Source organism: Ovis canadensis, chromosome 16, assembly GCF_042477335.2.
Source record: "Ovis canadensis isolate MfBH-ARS-UI-01 breed Bighorn chromosome 16, ARS-UI_OviCan_v2, whole genome shotgun sequence".
Lineage (NCBI taxonomy): Eukaryota > Metazoa > Chordata > Mammalia > Artiodactyla > Bovidae > Ovis > Ovis canadensis.
In genome coordinates, this window is record NC_091260.1 from 42,540,817 (window position 1) to 42,565,155 (window position 24,339).

The 24,339-nt window shown below is 37.2% G+C and overlaps 1 protein-coding gene across 1 annotated transcript in view; it reads left to right on the plus strand.

Moving 5' to 3' along the window:
- Nucleotides 1–6,705, plus strand: part of HCN1 (hyperpolarization activated cyclic nucleotide gated potassium channel 1) — a 448,090-nt gene extending 441,385 nt beyond the window's left edge. The window contains exons 7-8 of the mRNA XM_069556396.1: nucleotides 2,153–2,317; nucleotides 5,808–6,705. Of these exons, the coding sequence (XP_069412497.1) occupies nucleotides 2,153–2,317; nucleotides 5,808–6,676 (1,034 nt within the window). The 3' untranslated portion in view covers nucleotides 6,677–6,705. The remainder of the gene's footprint in view (nucleotides 1–2,152; nucleotides 2,318–5,807) is intronic.
- The last annotated feature ends 17,634 nt before the right edge of the window (nucleotides 6,706–24,339 follow it).

Here is a 24,339-nt window from a genome sequence, read left to right on the forward strand (position 1 = left end):
GTTGCTGGCTGCTGCTTTGTCTAGGTTTGAGAGATGCCAGCATGGCTGGCTGCATGGACCAGAGAGTCCCAGGGCTAGTGCTGACCAGTTAGTGGATGGGGCTGGGTTCTAGTGTTAATAAGATAGAAGGAGGATTCCAGAATGGTGCTTACCAGCACCAGTGACTTTAGGGTATAATGAGCTCTCAAAAATGGATGCCACCAGTATCTGTGTACTCAGGGTATGTCCTAGTTGCCTCCTGCCAATTCAGGAGACTCTAAAAGATCAGCTAGTAGGTTTGACCCCAGATCCTTCAAATTATTGCTTTTTGAATGTTGGAGGGTATGAGGTTTTGCAGATACTCTTATAGAGTCTATTTCCCACAGCACCCCCACTCTCCAGAATGCAAGTTCCACTGGCCTTAAAGCTAGACTTTCCGGGAATCTCTTTCAGGACTCACAGGCTGGGGAGCCTATCATCAGGTTCAGGCTCCCCTCTCCTTAAAAGGAATCTCTGCCATTTTGATTATCGTGTTTGTGGGCCACCTACCCAGGGTTATGGGACTTAACTGTACAGCATGTCTGCCTCTTCTACCCATCTTGCTCTAATTCCTTCTTTATATCTGTAGTTGTAGAAGATATTTCCTGCTAGTCTTCTGGTCGTTCACATCAATAATTGCTCTGTAAGCAGTTGTAGTTTTGGTGTGCCTAAAGGAGGAGGTGACCTCAGTGACTTCCTCTTTGGCCACCTTGGCCACACCACAATATTATTTATTAAATTTGAAACATCTACCAGTATGAACAACAACAGTGTAACTGGTGGCTTAGGTGGCATTTCCTAAGATCTTTTCAATTGCCAGATTAGTTCAGATGCACATCTTTAGTACTCCCACAGTGCCTGCATATTATTATTCTTAGCAGATTGAGTTTAAATGAATTCTTAACTAAAATGAATCTTTTTATTTTTATTACCAGCATATAATTAACACAAAAGAAGATATTGTTTGATTAATGCTTCCAATTCTAACATCAAGGACATAATGCCTACCACATAATTTACTTATGATGTTTATCAATATGAACTGAAATTCTTTAAATAAGTTTAGAGGAGTGTGAATTTAGGCCCTTTGCAATAATGATTTTGCTATATTTCCTTTTGTTGGGAGTGTGTATTTCAGAAATACTTCCATTCTTTTTTTGTTTCTAATATGTTATTTTGAAGCAACATTTTTCTATTACTTTAAATTTTTTAAAGTAACATCTACAGGATTTTAATAAATAAATTTTGGAAAATGAAATAGAAAATCATCACTTTTGTCATTAATTTTACCTAATATGAAAATACAAATTTGCAAATATTTGCTTACCATATATTGGGAATCAAAGTTTCAACAAAGGATTTTCCTTAGAAATTACATAAATGAAAAATTCCTTTATGCATTTAGAACATAATTTTTATACTGATCTTATTTGGAATATATGAACTACTTAAAGCATTCCTATAATGCATACATGTGACCCTGTGACCCAACTGTGCTTGATCATAAGACTTTCTAAGCCAATGATTTGGTGCTCACTTCCCTGGTGGCTCAGATGGTGGGAATCTGCCTGCAATGTAGGAGACCCAGGTTCGAACCCTGGGTTAGGGAGATCCCCTGGAGAAGGGAATGGCAACCTACTCAAGTATTCTTGCCTGGAGAATTCCATAGACAGAGTCTGGAGGGGTATAGTCCATGAGGTTGCAAAGGGTCAGACAAGGCTGAGCAACTAACACTTTAAGCACTTGGTTTCCATCTATAAGATACCATCTCCTGTCTGCCTTCCAGAATTCATAAAAACTTTTATCTGAGCATGATCTCCTTCTGTTTTCAACTCCATTTTGTATTTATTGTTCTTTTTTCTGCAACTTTTTGTTATTTGGGGGGAATTTAAATGAGAGGTGGGGGAGATAAATTTGTTTCAACTTTTCTCAATTGTTTTAAAAAAAGAATATTTTAAGATTAAGTATTAGCAATTGGATACTTTTAATTATCAAAAGGGATTTTCTGAAAAAATATAAAATGTGACTAATCACTGGTTTCTCAAACCATGAGACATTTTTTTTTTTTTGAGGTAGGTCTTAATGGCCTTTTAAAGAAAATTACCTAACATATCTTTCTTCTTTGTTTTTATAGAGATTTGCTTGCTGACCAAGGGAAGGCGCACTGCCAGTGTTCGAGCTGATACATATTGTCGTCTTTACTCACTTTCTGTGGACAATTTCAATGAGGTCCTGGAGGAATATCCAATGATGAGAAGAGCCTTTGAGACGGTTGCCATTGACCGATTAGATAGGATAGGTACTGTTTATTTTCTTCTTTACTTATAATTCACTTTTAATTTAGTGGTTGAGTATATATTTGCAGTCATAAGTCCCAAATGCTAGTTTACAGGTTACTTATTAACCAGCATAGAAACAGCAATTACCTGTAGCCACATTTCTAGAAAGATCTGAGGCACTAACTTTCTCTTCTAAGTATTCTAGGTTTGTTTATTCATCTCTGTTTTTACTAGCTACACAGTCTGATTTCCTCAGTGATACCAAAAGGTAAAAACAATGATTACAAATTCTAGATGGCATTAAAATAGATCTAAAAATACAATAGTATGAGTCTACATTACAAACTATATTTTATCACGTTTTCTCTTAAATTTTGAGGATCAACCTTATACTTATTCTTACATTACAAATTGAAAATAATTGTCCATTTTACTTGTCACAGTAGAAACTTTAATGTTTGTAATACAGACTCATGCAGAAAAAGCCTTAATAGAAATGCCCACATAGATGCTTTATTTTCAAATATCAACTTATTTTAAAATCTTTTCTGCTCTCAAAATATTGATATATAAAGCCTTACTAGTTACACTAGTTTAAACATTTGAATAATTGCCATTGTAAAATTAGATCAGATTGGCTTGCTGTTAACTTCCCAAGATATGCTGGAACATTCTGATGTCAGAAGGTGGTATGCATTCATTTTCAACACCCAAATTCTCCTCCCCCACCAGACCCTTCTCTGCTCCCTTTCCCAGCTTAACTCAACTAGTCTTCAAATTTCAATTTAAACATCATTTCCCTGTAGAAACCTATGACCTTCCACTCCTCCTTAATAGTTTGAGCACCCTGGATATGTTCTCCCATACCCCTGGGATGTTCCTCCATCACAGTACAGCTTTTATTATTTAAATTGCTCTAGAGATGCTAAGCTTTATGAATGAAAAGATCATGTCTAATTCACTGTTACATTCACAGTACCTGGTACACAATGAATATTGGTGAAGAGAGTTAGGGAGGGATGAAGGAATCAATGAACTCAAAGGAGATGGGGTTGGGATTACTGAAAAGTAAACAAAGAGGTACTTCAACTGCATTCTTATTAAAGGTAAGGACTTTTGATTGATGTTACGGTTATTTTAGCCTTTCTTCTACACTTTACATCTTTCTTTTCCTCTATATTAGTAGGACAGAAGACTGCATAAGGATCTGAAATTTGGTTAGGAGAAGTAAAGGTAGTATTTGGGCATTACCATTATAGACATACCAAGGGTTCCCAGGTGGCACAATAGTAATGAGTAATAGAATCCACTCGCCAATGCAGGAGACACAAGAGATGCGGATTCAGTCCCCGAGTCAAGAAGATCCCCAGGAGAAGGAAATGGCAACCCACTCCAGTATTCTTGTCAGGGAAGTCCCATGGACAGAGGAGCCAGGAGGGCTGCAGTCCATGGGGTTGGAAGAAGTCAGACATGGCTGAGCACATATGCACACCAGACACAACACGCATATTAAAAGCCATATTGATGACTTAGAGGCTGTAACAGGACCTAGTGTCCAGGAGACAGTGCCCATGAAAGACGTGAGTATTCCTGAAAGCATCTTTATTTAATTTGAAAATAGCTTCCCTCTTTGTGGTACATGAGTGTTCACAGTAGAACCAGAGACTAATTTCTGAACATATGAATTTCTTCCTAAGCCAACTAGCCATGTTTTGAAAAGCATTAAAGTCAAGGTATTTCAGCAGAGACTTTGTTACTCTGATAGAGCATCTCTCTCATATAATTCACTACAATAATTTTTATAAGAAAAATTTGCATGAAATTATTTTAATTACATAAAATTGCAAGTGAGCACCAGTATTTGCATTTTTAATCTTCACAAAATTCCAACAGTGCATTAAAAGTTATAGTATTTTTCCACAAGGGCCCAGATACTCAGATTATGAAATGTTGACTATTCACATGACCACAAAAACTATCCTTCTCACTTTTGGGGTCATTGCTTACAAATGCATATACTGTAGTTAAAGATAATATGTTAAGTAAGAATTTATATTTTCTACTAATATAGAAGTCTTTGTTTTTTGAGAAATTAGGACAATTCTGTAAAAAGAGAAGAAACTTCAGATTAGCAGTCATTTTAAATGATTGCCTTTCCTAGCAGCCAAGTAAATTATAATACCACATTTCTATTCAAATATATTCCTTGTTGGTTTAGATGTGATACTTTATTTAGTGATTGGCAAATTGATTTACTTTTCAGCTATCATATTTACGAAGGCATTATTTTATAGATGTCATTTAAAAATCACTAATTTTCCCCCTTTTCATCAGCCTACAATTGATGTTAATTGTTATTTTTTCAGAGAATGTCTTGTTAATGCAAACCAAAGACAATAGCAAGAAGAGATAGTGCTTATTGAGGTTCTAGAGGGAGCTAAGCACTTGCCATACATCAGTGCCCCTTGATCCTCACAACAACCTCTCAGAAGAGGAAAGATTATGAAAAAGTTCTCAATCTGGCTGCACATAAGAATCCCCTGACAAAATCTGATTATAAAGTACCAAAATCTGGACCCTTGTCTGGTTATTCTCATTCAGTTGTTAGGGTACAGCTGGAAATCAGTAACTCTTATCACTCCAGCAATGAGATAAATACACAGGAGAGCAGAGAATCACTGGCGTAGGGCACTGGTCAAAAGCAAAGGCCTTTCTTCCTCAGACATGCATGCAACAGTCCCCCAGACATCAGAGTAAATGGCAGCACCTGGTGCAACAAGTGGGTGAGGCCCAGGAGACTTCATTTCCACCACTCACTCACATGACAGAGATGCTGCTGCTTCATAGTCTGTAGACAATCTGATCAGATCTACTGCTTTCCTGCCCAGCTCTGTCACTTATTAACCATGTTTTGTTGGGCATTGGTCTTAACCGCTCTATGTTCCAGTCTCCTTTTAGGTAAAGTAGAATTATAAGCACACCTACCTCAAAGAGTTGAGGATTATATAAAATAAATAAAGGGACAAGGAAAGCCTGGCATGCTGCACTCCACGGGGTCACAAAGAGTCAGACAGGACTTGGCAACTGGAGAACAACAAAAGCCTTAGGCAGAGAGCTTGTCACATAGTATGTTTTCCATTGACCTTTCTTGAAAAAGGAACTTGAAACTGAAATCTTGCTGTCAGACCCATCCTGTTCCAAGTGCCCTGTTTTCTCTCAGGGTAGCCCTCAGGCTATTTCTTCATTGCTCCATTTCTTCAGTAAGATGGCTTTTGCCATATTACAGACTTTTCAACTTGACTCCTGTGGAAGGTAAGACTTACCAGAAAGATACGGGAAGCATGAGAGGCAGGAGGCACGTTTCTATTTGGTGTCTAAAGGTAAGTGCTCAACTTTTAAGCTTCTTCAATGCAACACTGCCATCCTCCTGTTTGCAGAAGCCACTGGTGGTTGGAGTTGTCATCAGTCATTTGTAGACTTTCTAAGTGCCTATCTTCTTTTCGCTGACAGGGAAGAAAAATTCAATTCTCCTGCAAAAGTTCCAGAAGGATCTGAACACGGGTGTTTTCAACAATCAGGAGAACGAGATCCTGAAGCAGATTGTGAAACACGACAGGGAAATGGTGCAGGCAATCCCTCCCCTCAATTACCCTCAAATGACAGCCCTGAATTCCACCTCTTCAACTACTACCCCGACCTCTCGCCTGAGGACACAGTCGCCGCCAGTGTACACAGCCACCAGTCTGTCTCATAGCAACCTGCACTCCCCCAGCCCCAGCACCCAGACCCCCCAGCCGTCAGCCATCCTCTCACCCTGCTCCTACACCACCGCTGTCTGCAGCCCTCCTGTACAGAGCCCGCTAGCCACTCGAACTTTCCACTATGCGTCCCCCACGGCTTCCCAGTTGTCCCTCATTCAGCAGCAGCAGGTTCAGCAGCCACCGCAGCCCCAGCAGCCACCCCAACCTCCACAGACCCCCGGCAGCTCCACACCGAAAAATGAAGTTCACAAGAGCACGCAGGCGCTTCACAACACCAGCCTGACCCGAGAAGTCAGGCCCCTCTCGGCCTCGCAGCCCTCGCTGCCCCATGAGGTCTCCACCCTGATCTCCAGACCGCATCCCACTGTGGGCGAGTCCCTGGCCTCCATCCCTCAACCCGTGACCACAGTCCACGGCTCGGGCCTGCAGGCTGGGGGCAGGGGCACCGTCCCCCAGCGAGTCACCCTGTTCCGACAGATGTCGTCGGGAGCCATCCCCCCCCACCGAGGAGTCCCCCCGGCCCCCCCTCCACCAGCAGCCGCTCATCCAAGGGAGGCGCCCTCAGTCTTAACTACAGACCCAGAGGCAGAAAAGCCACGATTTGCTTCAAATTTATGATCCCTGCTGATTGTCAAAGCAGAAAGAAATACTCTAACGAACTGAGGCGCTTCTCAGATCTGATTTTATTCTATCTCCTGATAGATCCCTCTAGCCTACTATGAAGAGATATTTTAGACAGCTCTGGCCTACATGCAAAATGTAAAATATATATATATATATATAAATATGCTATTAAATCTATATCTGAAAATCTCAAGAGAAGTTCAAAAGACTTGTTTAGCATTCAGTGTTATATGTCTTCCTTTCTTTAAATCATTAAAGGATTTCAAATGTTGTTGTAAGATTATTTATTTTTAACCTACTTTTACTTAATTCCTTTGATATATGTATTTCTCTATTTTATGAAGAGTTCTTGGATTCCATGGAAACAAACCTCTGATTTTAAAAAGGCAACTCAAGTGAACTGAATAGCACCAATCAAAACTTCTCTCATTAGCTGTGTCTCTGCATCTAAATTGTTAATCATTAATTACAGAGGATTAAATAGCAAATCCCATTTTCTAAATCTAAATTGTATTTTGGTGCTTTGAATTTTGAATTAGGTTAAAGAACACACCATATGCTTGGCCATGGTAGGAGACTAGCATTGGCTATGATCTCTGTAGTCATAGAGATATGACTGTCTCTAACCTCAAACATGTTCATTGATCTTTTAGAAAGCTGAAGGGATATTTCTCTTCAAGTGTTATCAGACTTTTACCAAGACTCAATCAATGTTAGCTGTAAATAACTGTTTCAACCCAAATAAAAATAGTTCTTCTGTGCTGTATGAGGTGAAAGTCATTGTTTAAGAATTTAGTTTTACTGCTTCACTTCAAAACTTAGAGTTTTAAATTTTACAAAACCTAATTGTGACAATTATTCAACTGTAATGCAATGGCTTGAAACCTACAATATTATTTTAACCTGCAATGTTTTATGCAAAATTGTATGCTTGGTTCTACAAATTGCTTGTATTATACCAAAAATCATTACTTTTCTTCTTTCTTGCCATAATCAAGCATCTGAAAATAGGCCCTGCATGCTTAGGGGGAAAAAAAGTAGGTTCAAAGCAGTCATTGTAGGGGAAAGCTTACAGTATTTCTCATTTCTAGAAAAGTATAACCATTCATTAATTGCCTATCTTAAAATTCCTGTAAGGCTGACTTGGATCTCTGACTTAAGTCTAGAAGTGAGGTTTTCACTTTCATTTAATGTTATTATTATCTTTATCATTTAAATGACAATTTGTAAACTACAGCTTGATTTGGAGTTGCCAGTGTGTTCTGTGTCTTTCACTGTAGTTGGTAGTTTACTGTGGTGTTAATTTAAAAAATAAATACACTATAGCATCATCTGTTGGGAACATACACTTGCTCTTTGTGTATTGTTAACTAAATGGTTAGTAAATCTTCAGGAATGTGGTGACTAACATAGCCCTTAGAAAGCAGGTTTGTTATTTAAAATGTGCTGAAAAAAGTACAGACCTGGTGACATTAAGCAGGAGGTCAAAGTCAGTGTCTGCGAGCATCGTTTTCTTTTTGTGTTGTGTGTATGTTTTCTTAACTCTGTTCATGATCTGTGAACATCTGCTTCTTCTCAAAGAAGTCCCTTAGAAATCATTTGTGCCTAACACACCCCTCGAATATGGTGGATGACTGGAACACAATTGGAAGATTCCCAATAACAGACTTCTGTAAATAACCCGAGTTAAGAGAATGACCTAAAGTGGAGGTCTTCCGTATCTCTGACACTGGCAATGCGTTTAAGAAGAATTTAACAAAGATCATGCACTAAATGGGGCAGGGCCTCCAGACAGACTTGAGGACGGAAAACAAAAGCAAAACTCTAAAACGGATCTATGCCGCCTGTTATGCCTTTTATGGATATAATACTTATAATACCAAAATGAGTTGTTATGTGTAATTTCTAACAAATTCTAGCTTGTGTGAAAGGAATCAACAGTGCTAAACAATGTGTAATCATGAACATGCTGGTGACCTATGATGGAGTGTCAGGAGTGGTGTAAGAAAGGGATTGTTCAGTCTACCTAGGACCTATGGGGAAGCTGCAAGACCATTTACATATCAGTACAAAACTCCTTTATTTTATTAAAATACTGATAATTAACTTCAGTTTATTAAGATCATTATTGGTCCTTTGAATTATTAAAGGTTTACATTTGATAGAACTAATGGGTTTGGTAGTGAAATATTTTTATATATATAAATGTTTGGTTTTTTATTTTGAGCACTATTGAGAAACATAAGCAAAATTGAATTGCATGGTCTTTCAGTGCAACCATAAAGTTTTTATTCACTTTGTAACAGAATGGACAAAAACAAAGAACCCTAAGGTTTATATGTTAAACTAATAAAGTGGTACAGGGTAAATTATATACATATATGTATGAATATATATATTTAGGTTAAGAAGAAAATTGACTCACATTCCTGTAACATAAAAGTTCATTACTAGTTGAAAAGTGACCACTTTTCTCTGTACATAGTTAAGCCCATAAGTATGGAGTTTTAAACTGTACAGAAAGAAATGTATTTCTGAAAAGACTGATCTTTCTGCTGCTGGGAAAATAGTAGAATAGCTGATTCTCACAACAACTGTATGATCAGGGATGAATTAGATAATTTCTTTTGTCTTTGCTCAAAGCCATACATATATAAATATATATAAAGATTGTTAATAAATTCAACAAAAAATAAACTAAAATCATGAATATTTTATTTTATCAATATACATTAGTCAAACATTTTATTTAAGAGTATAGATTTGCCTCTGTCTTTCTGTCTTTATATCATCAGATGTCCAAGAGGGCTTTTACTTGATAATCATCATAAAATTAATTATAGATATTCTCTAACTATAGAAAGAAAAGAACTTAAATAGAACGTGGATTTTCCAGCTATCCCTGTGTATTTTTCCTCTTCTGTACTGTACAAGATGAGTTTTTTTTCTTCTTCACGCTGTACTTTCTTAGCATGTGGTTTTATCCAATTTCAAAACACAAATATTTCTGTGCTTTATTGGATATGGGGATGAGAAATAATTGCCCTATAATTTACATATACAAACCTATTTTATGATAGCCATCAGTCTTCTAAAGACTGGATAGTGACAGAATCTCCATATGCAAATGAATTTTGAATCAGACCTAAAAGCTTGAGTCAAGAGTATATTACAATGAGTGAAGGATTCGCAAAAGTGTTAAGCGAAAATAGCAGGAGTGGAAATAGATTATAGTCATCAAATAAACAGCCTGTCTCCCTGTCTCTGTCACCACTCCTTAAGTGAATGCTGCCTCACTTTCTGTAGGTGGCTGTTTTTCCATTTACAAAAAAAGAACATAACATCGGCAAGACACTGCAAAGTACTCAGTCAAACTGGTAGAATAAGCTAATGGACTTGGGTGATTTAAACAATGTGATGTGTTTTGAATTTTAGATGTATTATTTCAAACCTTGAATTATTTACACTTCAAAATGCAAACGATCTGTACTATCTTTCAAGTCTATTTTTAAAGACTCCACACCTCCTTTTTCACCTTGTGTGTTTATATGTGTTAATTTCACTATGCTACTTTGCTGCTGTGGATCTCACTATCATCATTTCATCATTTACAACATTAAGCTCTTTAAACAAGTTTTCTGCCCCTTCTGCCTCCATCCTTCTAGAATGCCATGCATACCAAGTCGCTTCAGTCGTGCCCGACTCTGTGCCACCCCATGGACAGCAGCCGACCAGGCTCCTCCATCCACAGGAGTCTCCAGGCAAGAATAATGGAATGGGTTGCCATTTCCTGCCCCTCCTTCTAGAATATGTGCCATGAAACCCAGGTGTGATTATTTTGTTTGTAGCTACATGCTCTATTTGAAAAATTACTTATATTGTACAATATAAATGAAATAAGGTGCTTACAGGATAATTGGATGCTGAGCATCAATAGCTGAAAGGAATGGTCAGAAATTTTTTTAAGTGTGACTGGCTACATGCACTGAATTGTTACTTCTATAACTTTATTCACTCTGTCCTTTTTCCAGGAAAACAGGATGAAACAAAGATTTGCTGTATTCAAGATTAGGTATACCTGCTACTGGCACTTGAAAGCAGTTACTTTCTTACATAATTTTGATTCCTTCCATTTATAAAAATAGCATCTATGATTTATATACTGGCCAACAGTGAAGTTAAGCATGATGAGAATCTCTGCTTTTAAAAGAGAACAAAGAAAGTAGGAAGTACCTTGCCTAAATTCATGAAGGATTTAGAAGCAGGCTGGCCATATTACTCCTCTTCCCATTTTGGAGTTTTTCACCAGAAGCCACATTCCTCCCTTCGCTGGGAACAATTGACATTTCCATTAATATGTCATTCTGTTCTTCATCATTTCCTTCATAGCTTTAGGGTGTGAAAAGCATGAACTTTTCTTTACAGGAAAAATTTTATGGCATATTCACAAATCTGCCCCCTGAAAAAGATAATTTTATTACAATTGTTTAGAAGAAAATCTTAGTGATTTTGTAATACTTGATTGCTTTTCAGACTTGATTACCCCCTCAATTGTATTGAGAAGGTACATATAGTTCTGAATTGCTCAAAATGTGATATTCAGGTATTTAACATAATGAAGTATTTCATTTGAGAAATATTAAATAGTATTAACTGGATGAAAAACTTACATACACTATATAGCATATAGTCTGCATATAACTCCATGCCAAAAATCAAGTCTTTATTAACAATATTGGCTTGTAAACAAGCATATGGAAAGATTCAAGTGATTGTCCTTTTCACAGTAATTACCTTAAAACACTAAATATATATCACAAGGCCAGTAGAATGAATCAAAAAATATTTGACCCCGAGTTCAGAACAATCTAAGGACTGGTAGCAAGTTGATGTGAATATCCCCAACTGTGGTTTACCTCTACTTGGTAACAGTAAATTCCAATTTGGAAAGCAGTCAAAACTCATTTGAAATTCAATCTTCTTAAAACAATAAATCACCTAGTTTGGCATCACTTTTGCGATCAAAAACAATTGTGGTTACTTTTATGTGTGTGGCTCATAAGTGATCTTTGAAGGCCTTCTAGGCATGTTCCATGACCCTTTAAATATGTATAGCTTCCCAGATTCAGACTGTCTAGATTCTAAATGTTTGCTTCCCTGGTAGCTCAGTGATAAAGAATCTGCCTGCCAATGCAAGAGACACAGATTCGATCCCTGGGTTGGAAAGATCTCCTGGAGGAGGAAATGGCAACCCACTTGCCATTCTTATATTCTTGCCTGGAAAATCTCATGGATAGAGGAGCCTGGCCAGCTACAAGTCTGGGGTCTCAGAGTTGGAATGACTCAGCAACTAAACAACTATAGCTTTAAATCCAGCGTAAGCATCTGTTTTTACACTAACAGAAAAACAATGATCAAATCTACTGATTTGGGCCTGTTTCGCATGGTTCTTTTTTAAGGGATGATTATTTACCATACATATGACATCATATATTTCTGTGAATAAATGATATTGAATTTTAATTTCTTCATATTTAAAACTCTCAGATAATAGCTTCTTAAACTGAAACCTATAATGAACACTTAGTCTTTCCCAAGTTAGTTTATTATTAACCTGTATATAAACAACATAAACAGAAATCTACTATATGATTTTGCTAATTACTCCAAGATATGAATGTTGACAAGCTCTGAGACTTCATATTTTTATAAAATAATGAATAACAAATGTATGTCAAAAATTTAGCTCAAACTTGAAAGAGAGTTCTGCGTAAGCCAGTTCAAAGATTCTATCTAGATAGAACTATTTTGTAAATAAAAATTAAAATATCATTTCAACAATAATTTTTTTTTAGAAAATTATCTGGTTAAATAAAGATTGTGTGTGTGTGCGCGCGCGCTAAGTCACTTTAGTTGTGTCTGACTCTTTGTGACCCTATGGACTGTAACACACAAGGCTCCTCTGTCCATGGAATTCTCCAAGCAAGAATTCTGGAATAGGTTGCCATGCTCTCCTCCAGGGGATTTTCCTGACCCAGGGATCAAAGTGCATCTCTTATATCTCCTGCATTGACAAGCAGATTCTTTACCACTGGTGCCACCTAGGAAGCCCCTGGTTAAAGGTTATTAACTCCTTTATAAGAACCAGAGATCAAATTGCCAACATCCACTGGATCATGGAAAAAGCAAGAGAGTTCCAGAAAAACATCTATTTCTGCATTATTGACTATGTCAAAGCCTTTGACTGTGTGGATCACAATAAACTGTGGAAAATTCTGAAAGAGATGGGAATACCAGACCACCTGACATGCCTCTTGAGAAACCTGTATGCAGGTCAGGAAACAACAGTTAGAACTGGACATAACAGACTGGTTCCAAACAGGAAAAGGAGTACGTCAAGGCTGTATATTGTCACCCTGCTTATTTAACTTATATGCAGAGTACATCATGAGAAATGCTGGGCTGGAAGAAGCACAAGCTAGAATCAAGATTGCTGGGAGAAATATCAATAACCTCAGATATGCAGATGACACCACACTTATGGCAGAAAGTAAAGAGAAACTAAAAAGCCTCTTGATGAAAGTGAAAGAGGAGAGTGAAAAAGTTGGCTTAAAATTCAACATTCAGAAGACTAAGATCATGGCAACTGATCCCATCACTTCATGGGAAATAGATGGGGAAACAGTGGAAACAGTATCAGACTTTATTTTTTGGGGGGCTCCAAAATCACTACAGATGGTGATTGCAGCCATGAAATTAAAAGACACTTACTCCTTGGAAGGAAAGTTATGACCAACCTAGAGAGAATATTCAAAAGCAGAGACATTACTTTGCCAACAAAGGTCCATCTGGTCAAGGCTATGGTTTTTCTTTTGGTCATGTATGGATGTGAGAGTTGGACTGTGAAGAAGGCTGAGCGCCGAAGAATTGATACTTTTGAACTGTGGCGTTGGAGAAGACTCTTGAGAGTCCCTTGGACTGCAAGGAGATCCAACCAGTCCATTCTGAAGGAGATCAGTCCTGGGTGTTCTTTGGAAGGAATGATGCTAAAGCTGAAACTCCAGTACTTTGGCCACCTCATGTGAAGAGTTGACTCATTGGAAAAGGCTCTTATTCTGGGAGGGATTGGGGGCAGGAGGAGAAGGGGACGACAGAGGATGAGATGACTGGATGGCATCACTGACTCGATGGACGTGAGTTTGAGTGAACTCTGGGAGTTGGTGATGGACAGGGAGGCCTGGTGTGCTGCAATTCATGGGGTCACAAAGAGTAGACACGACTGAGCAACTGAACTGAACTAGTGGGTGATGACATATTCCCAGTAAAAATCTTAATTTTCTGAAAGTCTGTCAGAAAAATGCTCATTTTACCATGAATATTAACTACTTTCCAGAAGGACAGTAAAATACGTCCCAGAAAAAGTTCTGGTCCTAAGTGTTAGTCACTCAGTTCTGTCCGACTCTTTGTGACCCCATGGAGCCCACCAAGCTCTTCTGTCCATGGAATTCTCCAGCAAAAAATACCAGAGTGGATTGCCATTTCCTTCTCCAGGGGATCTTCCTGACCCAGGGATTGAACCTGTGTCTCTTGCATTGCAGGCAGGCTTTACCTAAGTAGTTTTGAGAAATATCTTTTTCATTTAAGTTGTAAAATATGTTGTATGACAATAAATGATAAACTTTTCTGCACACACTTTAAAGTGACTTCAGTCTATAATATCTACCTAAGGAATTAGTTTATAGCGGCAAAATGTTAAGTATCTGCAATAATCCATAAGTAATTCTTACCTATTGTCTCAGCTTATTTCTGAAAACATGTTTCTCTGGTGACGAAAATAGCAGTTTGTTAACCTCAAAAAAAAAAAAAAAAAAGTTGTGACATTTCTAAAGATGCTTTATCTCTCCAGATTATGAAGTTACTTGCCAGACTGAAAGGCTTATATTATATAAGGATATCATAACTGGGAATTTTGAAAACTGACTTTATTCATTTATTTTAGATCTGAGAGCAAGAAAAATTAGAATTGATCATGAGTCAAAAACTAAGACACTTCACATCTCAGTTCTTAAGCTATCCTAATATAATCTTCTGTACATAAACACAATTCAAGACTTCTACATCCCCAGTTTATATTGTTTTAAGATTCAAAGGGGTTACAGGGCCTTGGATCCATAAGGAAACAAACTTTGCCATCAATATACATTGGAGAAGCAATTCAAGTACAGAGCATGAAAAGAGGAAAATGACACTGAAGGAGATAAAAAATATACATGAAAAGAGTTTTAAATATTCATTTTGATAGTGAAGAGTGTCACCTTAGTTCTAAATAACAAAAAAAGAATGTGACATTGAAGAGCTTATGAAGATCTACTTTAGAATACGTGGCATAGAATTTGGGTTGTTATGAGATTATTGTCTTCATTTAGTATCACATTTTTTTCTTACTTTCCTTCCATTATATTTTCATAGATTGCTTGTCTCTTTAAAGATATTTTCTATGGACCTTTTTAACAAATACCTAGTAATCTTATTTTTTTATGACAAGTGACTTTTTTATGATTATTATCTCAAATATTCATGTGTTCTTGTTTATAATGTAGCTAAAAATTTATGCCTTAAATGAAGATATGCATTTCAAAGGAAGTCACAAAGCTTTTATAAGTAACAAATACAACCATGAAGCAGAACTAGTTAGCTTATAATGGTGAAAGTGAAGGGAAAAGTCATGGGTTGCAGGAATTCTGTTTCAACATATTAAAAATCTAGGATACATTAGGAAGGTGGAAAGTTTTGGAAAACGTTGAGTTATTTTTATGCCTATGTTTCAGAACTAATCTTCTTATCTATGAGATATTAAGAATAGCATCAATATAAATACTGGGTACTTCAAAAAACAAGGTGGAAAGGAGAGGGTATGGATTGAACTATGAGTATGAAAAGGTCTCAAAATGCAGCCTATTCAGAAATAGGAAAGAACCAAAGTGCAGCTTTCAACTGAAAGAGTAGCAAACCCACTGGTGGACAAGAATGACTCAGCAGAAAGGGAAATCTCTAGGAGATTAGGGCAGGATGCACAGAAGGTTTCTGCTACTATTGGAGCACACTCAAAAGTGAAAGGTTGTCAGGGGATTACAGATTTTAAACAAGAAATCCACTAATCCTAGGTACATTCACACAAAACTGCATACTATCAAAGATATGTATCACCTGTACTAACAACAGCAGAAATCTTTTTGTAAAGAGTTCCAATCTAATAGGTATCAATCCTTAAGAGTGTATGCATTTGTATGGGGAGAAAGAAATAAAATCTGCTCTATGTATTATTATTTATACATTAATTTTAAAATTCTTTTACTGCAAACATCTTTCTATTAGGTCATGATTCACATTACACACAAAAAATAATGTGTTCATTTAATTTTTTTATTCTAGCTATAACACTCATTTCAGAAGAGTAATGGGGTTATTACAAAATATTAGTTATAAAAAGAAAGTATAGATAGGGTTAAGAATCATTGTTCTAAATACTGATGTGTATAGGGATTTGTGGAGGCAAATGGCAAGCCACTCCAGTACTTTTGTCTGGAGAATCTTATGGACAGAGGAGGCTGGCGGGCTAAAGTCCATGGAGTCATAGAGGGTTGGACACAAAGGATTTTTGCTGCATTCTCTGTAATAGCCTCAATGCTGAATGGACTTTAGTTTTTATGTAATTGTGCATTTTATAATAGAAAGTATTAATAAATATTTGGAATTAGGAAGAATAAATGTGAGTAAGCATAGGCAGCAGCAAAGGAAAAGTTGTCAGGTTAACTTGAAAATAAGAATTGGATTCTATTTCCTACAGGTTTCCTATTTTCAGATTTATAAAATTTAACATGAAGAATATAGTTATTAAAAATAACCAAAAATAGAAGAAAAAACTGGATCAAGTAAACATTTTTACATTTAAAAAAAAGGAACATGGGTCTTATTTTGCAATAATTAATTAGACAATCAACCACTCCACCTTGCAGACTGCCCAGTAGCAGCTGATTCTTTGAAGAGCCAGAGGACTTACCTGGATGGTGACACCTAAGAAAGGTCTGTTAGTCCTTTAATCCATAATATTTCCCCTGTGTTGCTTAGAATCCTTGCTGTTTAATCACTCCATTTGCTTGCATTTTTTGTATACATGTTGCCTTAGTGGTTCAATCACACTAAGCCATTAGTTCTATGTACAATTTAGATGGTCTATGAGTTCACCAAAATCATTCCCTGAGCACCTATGCTGTGGTGAGAAGTATTCTGGATAATGTGGTATGGCTGTGGACAAGAAGGACATAAATGTGTTCCTTTGTGAAGCTTATATACTTCTGGGAAGGAATACATCATAAATAAATAAGAAAATACATAATAATTCATAATAATTTTAAAGATTTTAAAACTAAAAATAAAAAAAAATAATTCAGATGGTGAAAGAGCTTTAGAGAAAAACAGTGCAGAAAAGAGAGAAGGGAACATCAGGATGGGGGTTTGGGGAGAATTTACTATTTTAAGCAGCATGATCAGCAAGATCGTCATTGAGTTGAATATTAAACAATGGCCAAAAGGGATTTATCAGTCAATATAATTAGGCATCCTCCTGTGCCTTGCTACTTAAAGTATGTTCATTCATCTGTATCATGTGGGAGACTGAAAGACATACAGAATCCTAATCCTACCCTGTATCTACAAGCAAGATTTAGGATTTTAACAAGATCCCCAGGTGATCCATATGTGGATTAATATTTGAAAAGTACAGGGCAAATAAAGTTTTAGAAGAGGTAGATAAATTATAAGGGCATTTTAGAGAACTGCCAGTAAGTAGATTTCATTCAGATAAGTAGAGTATGGGAGAGAGACTCAGTGTAAACTGAGCTCACTGAAACTCCACCGGGGTAAAGAAAAAGGTGGGAGGCTTTTTAAATACCAAAGTGTGCTTCCAAGGCTGCTCAGTGGTAAGGAGTCGGCCCGCCAATGCAGATGATGAAAGAGACATGGACGGATTCGATCCCTGGTTGGGAAGATGCCCTGGAGGAGGAAATGACAACCCTCTCTGGTTTTCTGGCTGGGATAATCCTGTGGACAGAGGACTACAGATCATGGTGGACTATAGATCTTGGGGTCCCAAAGAGTCGGACATGATTAAGCAACTGAGCCACGTACATATACACATACTTGCTAAAGAAAAACAGTAAGGATGTTAAGAGGGGTGGAGGTAGTCTATGTACTTTGCTGATTGGCACTTATTTGATAGAGAAACAACTTTTATATCTTCAGGAGAGAAGTTAATTTTGTGATTCAAGCCAGGTGCACCATAGTTAAGTTCTTGCCCTCTCACAGGAACTAGGAGAGAGGAGAGTTATATCTCTAGATGCCTAGATTTCAAAGAGATGACTTCTAAGTCTTTGAGGAAATATGTCTGGTTTGGTAGAGTATTAATGTCTTGAAGGGGAGAGAAAGGATTTATAGCTGCAAGTTTTTTGAAGTAGCTACTCTAAGAAAAGGGAAGAGAGAGGCCCATAGTCATGTTTTGGCTAGAACAAACAGTAAATTCCTTTGGCAATGCTGAATTTTCTCAGGCAGATATTTTGAAAGGACCTGGAATCCTTCTGGGGAGATGAACTTGGGAACAGAAGTCATACTAGAGTTTAGTCAAATCTCAGTGTGTAGGGTTATGAGGTTGATGGACACAGTCATCCATGCCAAGAATTTTGAAGTTTTTATGAAGACATTGAAACTGATGACAAACTCCCTATTTAATAATTTTACACATGATGATACCTGATCTGCCTCTTGAGAAATCTGTATGCAGGTCAGGAAGCACCAGTTAGAACTGGACATGGAACAGCAAACTGGTTCCAAATTGGGAAAGGAGTACGTCAAGGCTATATATTGTCACCCTGCATATTTAACTTATATGCAGAGTATCATCATGAAAAATGCCAGATGTGCTGGATGAAGCACAAGCTGGAATCAAGGTTGTCAGGAGATATATCAATAACCTCAGATGTGCAGATGACAACACCCTTATTACAGAAAGCAAAGAAGAACTAAAGAGCCTTTTGATGAAAGTGAAAGAGAGAGTAAAAAATGTTGGCTTAAAGCTCAACATTCAGAAAACTAAGATCATGGCATCGGGTCCCATCACTTCATGGCAAATAGATGGGGAAATAGTGGCTGACTTTATTTTGGGGGCTCCAAAATCATTGGGCTTCCCTGGTGGTTCAGAGGTTAAAGCGTCTGCCTGTAATGCAGGAGACCTGGGTTTGATCCCTGGGTCAGGAAGATGCCCTGGAGAAGTAAATGGCAACCCACTCCAGTATTCTTGCCTGGAGAATCCCATGGACGGAGAAGCCTGGTGGGCTACAGTCCACAAGGTTGCAGAGTCGGACACGACTGAGTGACTTCACTTTCACTTTTCCAAAATCATTGCAGATGGTGACTGCAGCCATGAAATTAAAAGATGCTTGCTCCTTGGAAGAAAAGTTATGACCAACCTAGACAGCATATTAAAAAGCAGAGACATTACTTTGCCAGCAAAAGTCTGTCTCATCAAGGCTATGGTTTTTCTAGTAGTCATGTATGGATGTGAGAGTTGGACTATAAAGAAAGCTGAGCACCAAAGAATTGATGCTTTTGAACTGTGGTGTTGGAGAAGACTCTTGAGAGTCCTTTGGACTGCAAGGAGATCCAACCAGTCCATCCTAAAGGACATCAGTCCTAAGTGTTCATCAGAAGGACTGAAGTTGAAGCTGAAACTCCAATACTTTGGCCATCTGATGCAAAGAGCTGACTCATTTGAAAAGACCCTGATGCTTGGAAAGATTGAAGGCAGGAGGAGAAGGGGATGACAGAGGATGAGATGGTTGGATGGTATCACCAACTAAATGGACATGAGTTTGGGTAAACTCTGGAAGTTGATGATGGGCAGGGAGTCCTGTTGTGCTGCTGTCCATGGGTTCGCAAAGAGTTGGGCATGACTGAGCAACTGAACTGAACTGAACTGATCCATGGACTTACTGTTGGTCACACTGACTTTCCTAGCCTGCCTCCTGATGCTTCTTAATTAGGAATAGGAAGCAATTCATACATGATAGATATTACCGTTTCCTTTTTGGGGATGAATTTTGGTTCCATAACCAGCCATGTTTCTTAATCTCACATTAATCCAACATGTTTATTGCTTTTTGTAATATTTTTAATGCTAACAATACCATGTTAACACTGTAAAAATAAATAAATTTGGACAATGCTTTATAAATGCTTCTACTCATGCCATATCTATATATCTTCAGGGCTTTTTCAGTTTTCAGGTACAAAAACTGTCTCTCCTCACTGTGGAGCCATGGTAGAGTTATATAAACTGTTATATTTCAGTTTCCATAATTGGACAAGTAAGAATTGAAATAGTTTCTGCTTCCCAGGGTGATTAGGAGTATTATGTGAGATAAACTTTTCAAAAATGTTTATCCCAACTCTTGACTCACATCAAACATTCTAGTTGCAAAGAACAGAATTTTCTAAGTCATGCTAGGCTACTTGGGATATGAACTAGATGAATCTGGTATCTCATGTCCAGCTTTCCCAGAGGAAGGAACTACATATGCATGCAATCTTTAATTTTCTATGGGAAGTCATGCTTCTAATTGCTACACCGTTCCTCATGACCCAAGACTTATAGGCATTGTGTGTACGTTCTTGGTTGCTTAGTTGTGTCCAACTCTCTGTGACCCCATGGACTGTAACTCACCAGTCTCCTCTGCCCATGGGGATTCTCCAGGCAAGAATATTGGAGTGGGTTGCTATGCCCTTCTCCAGGGGATTTTACAACCCAGGGATTGAAACCAGGTCTCTCACATTGCAGGTGGATTCTTTACCATCTGAGCCACCAGGGAAACCCAGGTGTTAGGCAGCTGGTATTTTCAGATGCCCTCTGTAAACAGCTAACAACCATATTTCCAGTGTTTCCAACATCAATCAATCCTACTGCTGATTAGGTTTCTTTCTTATATCTGTCCTGTAATAGGTAATATAGTAGAAGGGCAGTGAACCTCCACTGTCACACTGGTCCCGGAGAGATTCTCCGTGGGATATGAAACAGAGATGGGAGCATGAACCTGATCCTAACATAAATCCCGCGACAGTAGAATTCATCCTACGGCCAGATAGGCATGGTGCCTGAGAGGAGAAGCTCCAGATGGGACAGCATGTATGATGCATGGGATGTTTTATGCATTATTATAATCTTACCTCTTTAAAGTAAGAACCTGTAATAAGATGTCCCTAGTCACCATGTTGTCATTAAAGTTGATGATGATTAGAGTGTGAGAGTACATACACACACACACACACACACACACATACACAGAGGTTTGGTTACACATATAACGCCTTGTCTTTTATGACGTATTTAGGAAGAGGAAGATTTCTGAAAGACATCACACCCCAAGTACTCGCTTCTTTGAAGTTCATGTCCAATTAAAGTGTCTAGTGCCTATTTCTATTTGATGTTCTGGGAGAGATTACAACTGTACAACTGGAGCTCTGTAGGTGACTAAGTGTAGTTCAATTCGTCTAGCATAAGGCAAGCATCCTGCCCCTAAGAATTTGACCTTTTGTCCCGCCCTTTCCTTTAAATTCAGACTCTTGGCTGGGCAGCAAGATCGTCAGGGTTAGTTATAAGACCATTTTTTAGAACTGACACTTTAAAATCTCCTACTAAAGTTACAAAACCATAACATCTTTTGAGCGGGTAAACTCTGCAGGAAATTATCTGGACTCAGTCCTTAAAGCTTTGTTCCCAGCAGGAGCTGAGATCTAAACTTCTCACTATTATTTTGTGATATATATATATGAAAATATCCATCTCATGTCAGAAGGCTTTAGCGTTACTGGGTGAACATTGTGCTAGAGATCTGTAGAGAGGTGATAAAAGTATAGAACTAAAATCAAAAAATTATGAAATTTGAAAATTAAAACTTTCAGGAATCTCAAATTAGCTCCATTTATTGAATCAAATACTTGACCTGTTGGTAGAAGACCAGACCTGTTCACTTCATGGACTGTTTGTTGCTAAAATAGACTTTAAGGTTTAATAGATTAGGGTAGAGAAAATGAACCTGTTAGGGCAAGAAGAGATTAGAGTGGGGAAAATGAACCTCTGTTAGGGCAAGAAGAGAAGAAAGTATGTTTACCTTTACTTCTAAATATTAAATTTAGTCATTATGTAACTATGAACTATGAAAGAGACATGCTATTTTTAAGGGAGGTAATTTACTACACACACCAATCAGGTATTGTGTGACTTTTTGTTTTGTTTTGTTTTGCCTTTTTTTGTCTTAAAATACAGTGCTTGTACAGGCTAGTAGTTTAGCTTAACCTAAAAACCTATAGATGTGAATTTTTGACATTAAGCATGACATGCAAAGCTTTAATGTTTCCTGTGCTCTGAACATGTCTGATTCTTCTCGGCACTAGCCAATTATTACCGCTTGAGTCACTTTTTTAGCACACTTCTTAGCTCAGTGATAAGTTCCTTCTTGCCATGCATGAGCAAAACCTACAATTTATATTTTAGTGTAGAACTGACAAAAATGAATTCATCTCTGAATCATCAAAATACCCTGTTCTGTAGCATTTCACTGTTCTGCAGTCTCAGTATTTTTATCAACAGTAAAATAGATCTGCTATCACTAAAAACTTAAAGTGAGTTAATTAGCTCTTAATTCTTCCAGGTGTATTTGACTGGATGGAAGAAATTTTATAGAGAAGAGGTATTAGACTAATAAGAAAAGACTTCATTATAACGCTGAAAACTTTCAATCTTGGTAGTCAAATGCCTTTGAGTAGAAAACCAAAACATTTTAGAAGCAATGTCATTCCACAGTCAGCCCTCTATATCCATAGTTCCCAAATCTACGGACTCCATAAATTTGGATTAAAATATTTTTAAAAATCTAGAAAGTTCTAAAAAGTAAAATGAATTTGCCATATGCTCGCATCTATGTACATAGCATTTACATTGTATTAGGTGTTACATTATATTAAAGGTAATCTAGAAATGATTTAAAGTATACAAAAGAAAACTGTATAGGTTATATGCAAATACAACACTTTTATATCAGAGACTTGAGCATCTTCCAAATTTGGTTTCTGCTGGGGATCCCTGGAACAAATCTCCCACAGATACCAAGGGATGACTGTAAAGGATGAATTAGGTGGCAGAGGCCTGAATATTATGGAAAAGTTAACAGATTTGTGCAGAGCTCCTGACATGAGGTTCAATTTGTGCTTTGAACTACAATGAAGTTGGTGATTTATACAAATGATATTGTGATTTGGATAAATCACAAATTTTAAAAACTGAAGCCTGTGTCAACTACATGGTTGCTACTCTTTAAATAATGATTGCTTGAATGAATGAAGGATAACCCTTTAAATATCATATTAGAAGAAATTAAAAAATATTTGGTGTCTGTATTAAAAAGTTTTGCTTCTTTCTCTTAAAGAATAACTGGAGGAATATTGCCATGTAAGATATTATCTATAAAAACAAAATTCTTTGAGGTAGTGTACAATCCTTTATTGTTCAGCATTTTTGGCAACACAAGTTAGCTTCCAAAAATTGAGTCTTGAATCTGAAATAATGGGTAAATCTGAAATTAAGTTCTTCAAAAACAGCTATGTATAAAATAATAACTTTCTGTAACTTGAGGACTTCTACAATAATAACTGTTGAATCATCTCATGGAAGTATAGCTTCTAAGTTTTTGTGTCAAAGAAAATTATCATTAGTCAGACATCACCATACAAAGTTAACTATAGAGTTATATTTTTCATCTTAAATAAAGCAAATCTACCTGTGGCTCCCAATTGACCAAGATAGCCTCAATGCCCTTCTTAAGCTTAACTAAACTTTTATTAGCCTTCTTCCTAATGGTAGGCCCCTGAATTTCTTTTCTAAGAGCATTGCTTTGTTTTAGAAATCTTTGTAAATTCTTTGTCTCTTTTTTTGAGATGTAAATCTATAAACCTGGAATGTCTTTCTCAGGAAACTAGAGGTCATCTCTTAAATATAATCATTAAGAAAATTAGAGCTCCTGCCTCCTAGTCTCTGACGAAGGGGTAGGAACCTAATTTCAATAAATGCCAGCTAACAAACACACAGATGGCCTAATCACATTGACCAAACTTTCTGCAGTACTACTTTTCCAGTAGCTTACCTCAGCATTTAAAAATGCTCCCACCTGTTCTTTCAGCAAAGTTGTGTTCATTCTCTCCTCTACTACAATAGCATCAAAGTTTAACTTGACCAGTTCACTGGTCAGGTGAAATTTTTCTTTTATACATTATAGCTGCCATCTAGTTCTGTTCCTTTCTGTCTCATTTCATTTCAGACATGTTTCATTTGCATTTTCATCATCTTTCTTGCCTCATTTTCTAAAATTCTACTGCTACTATGTTACAAAAGTTTCCTTATTGCCTTATTTAGTTTTTTTCACAGTTTGCATTTTCATCAGCCTCTCTTTTCTTTAGAAGCTATCTTCTATTCCACCAATGAAACAATACACTTCTTTCTTGAAATTTCTTCCTTGCCTTCCATGAGTCAACTTTCTAATACATTAGTTACAGCA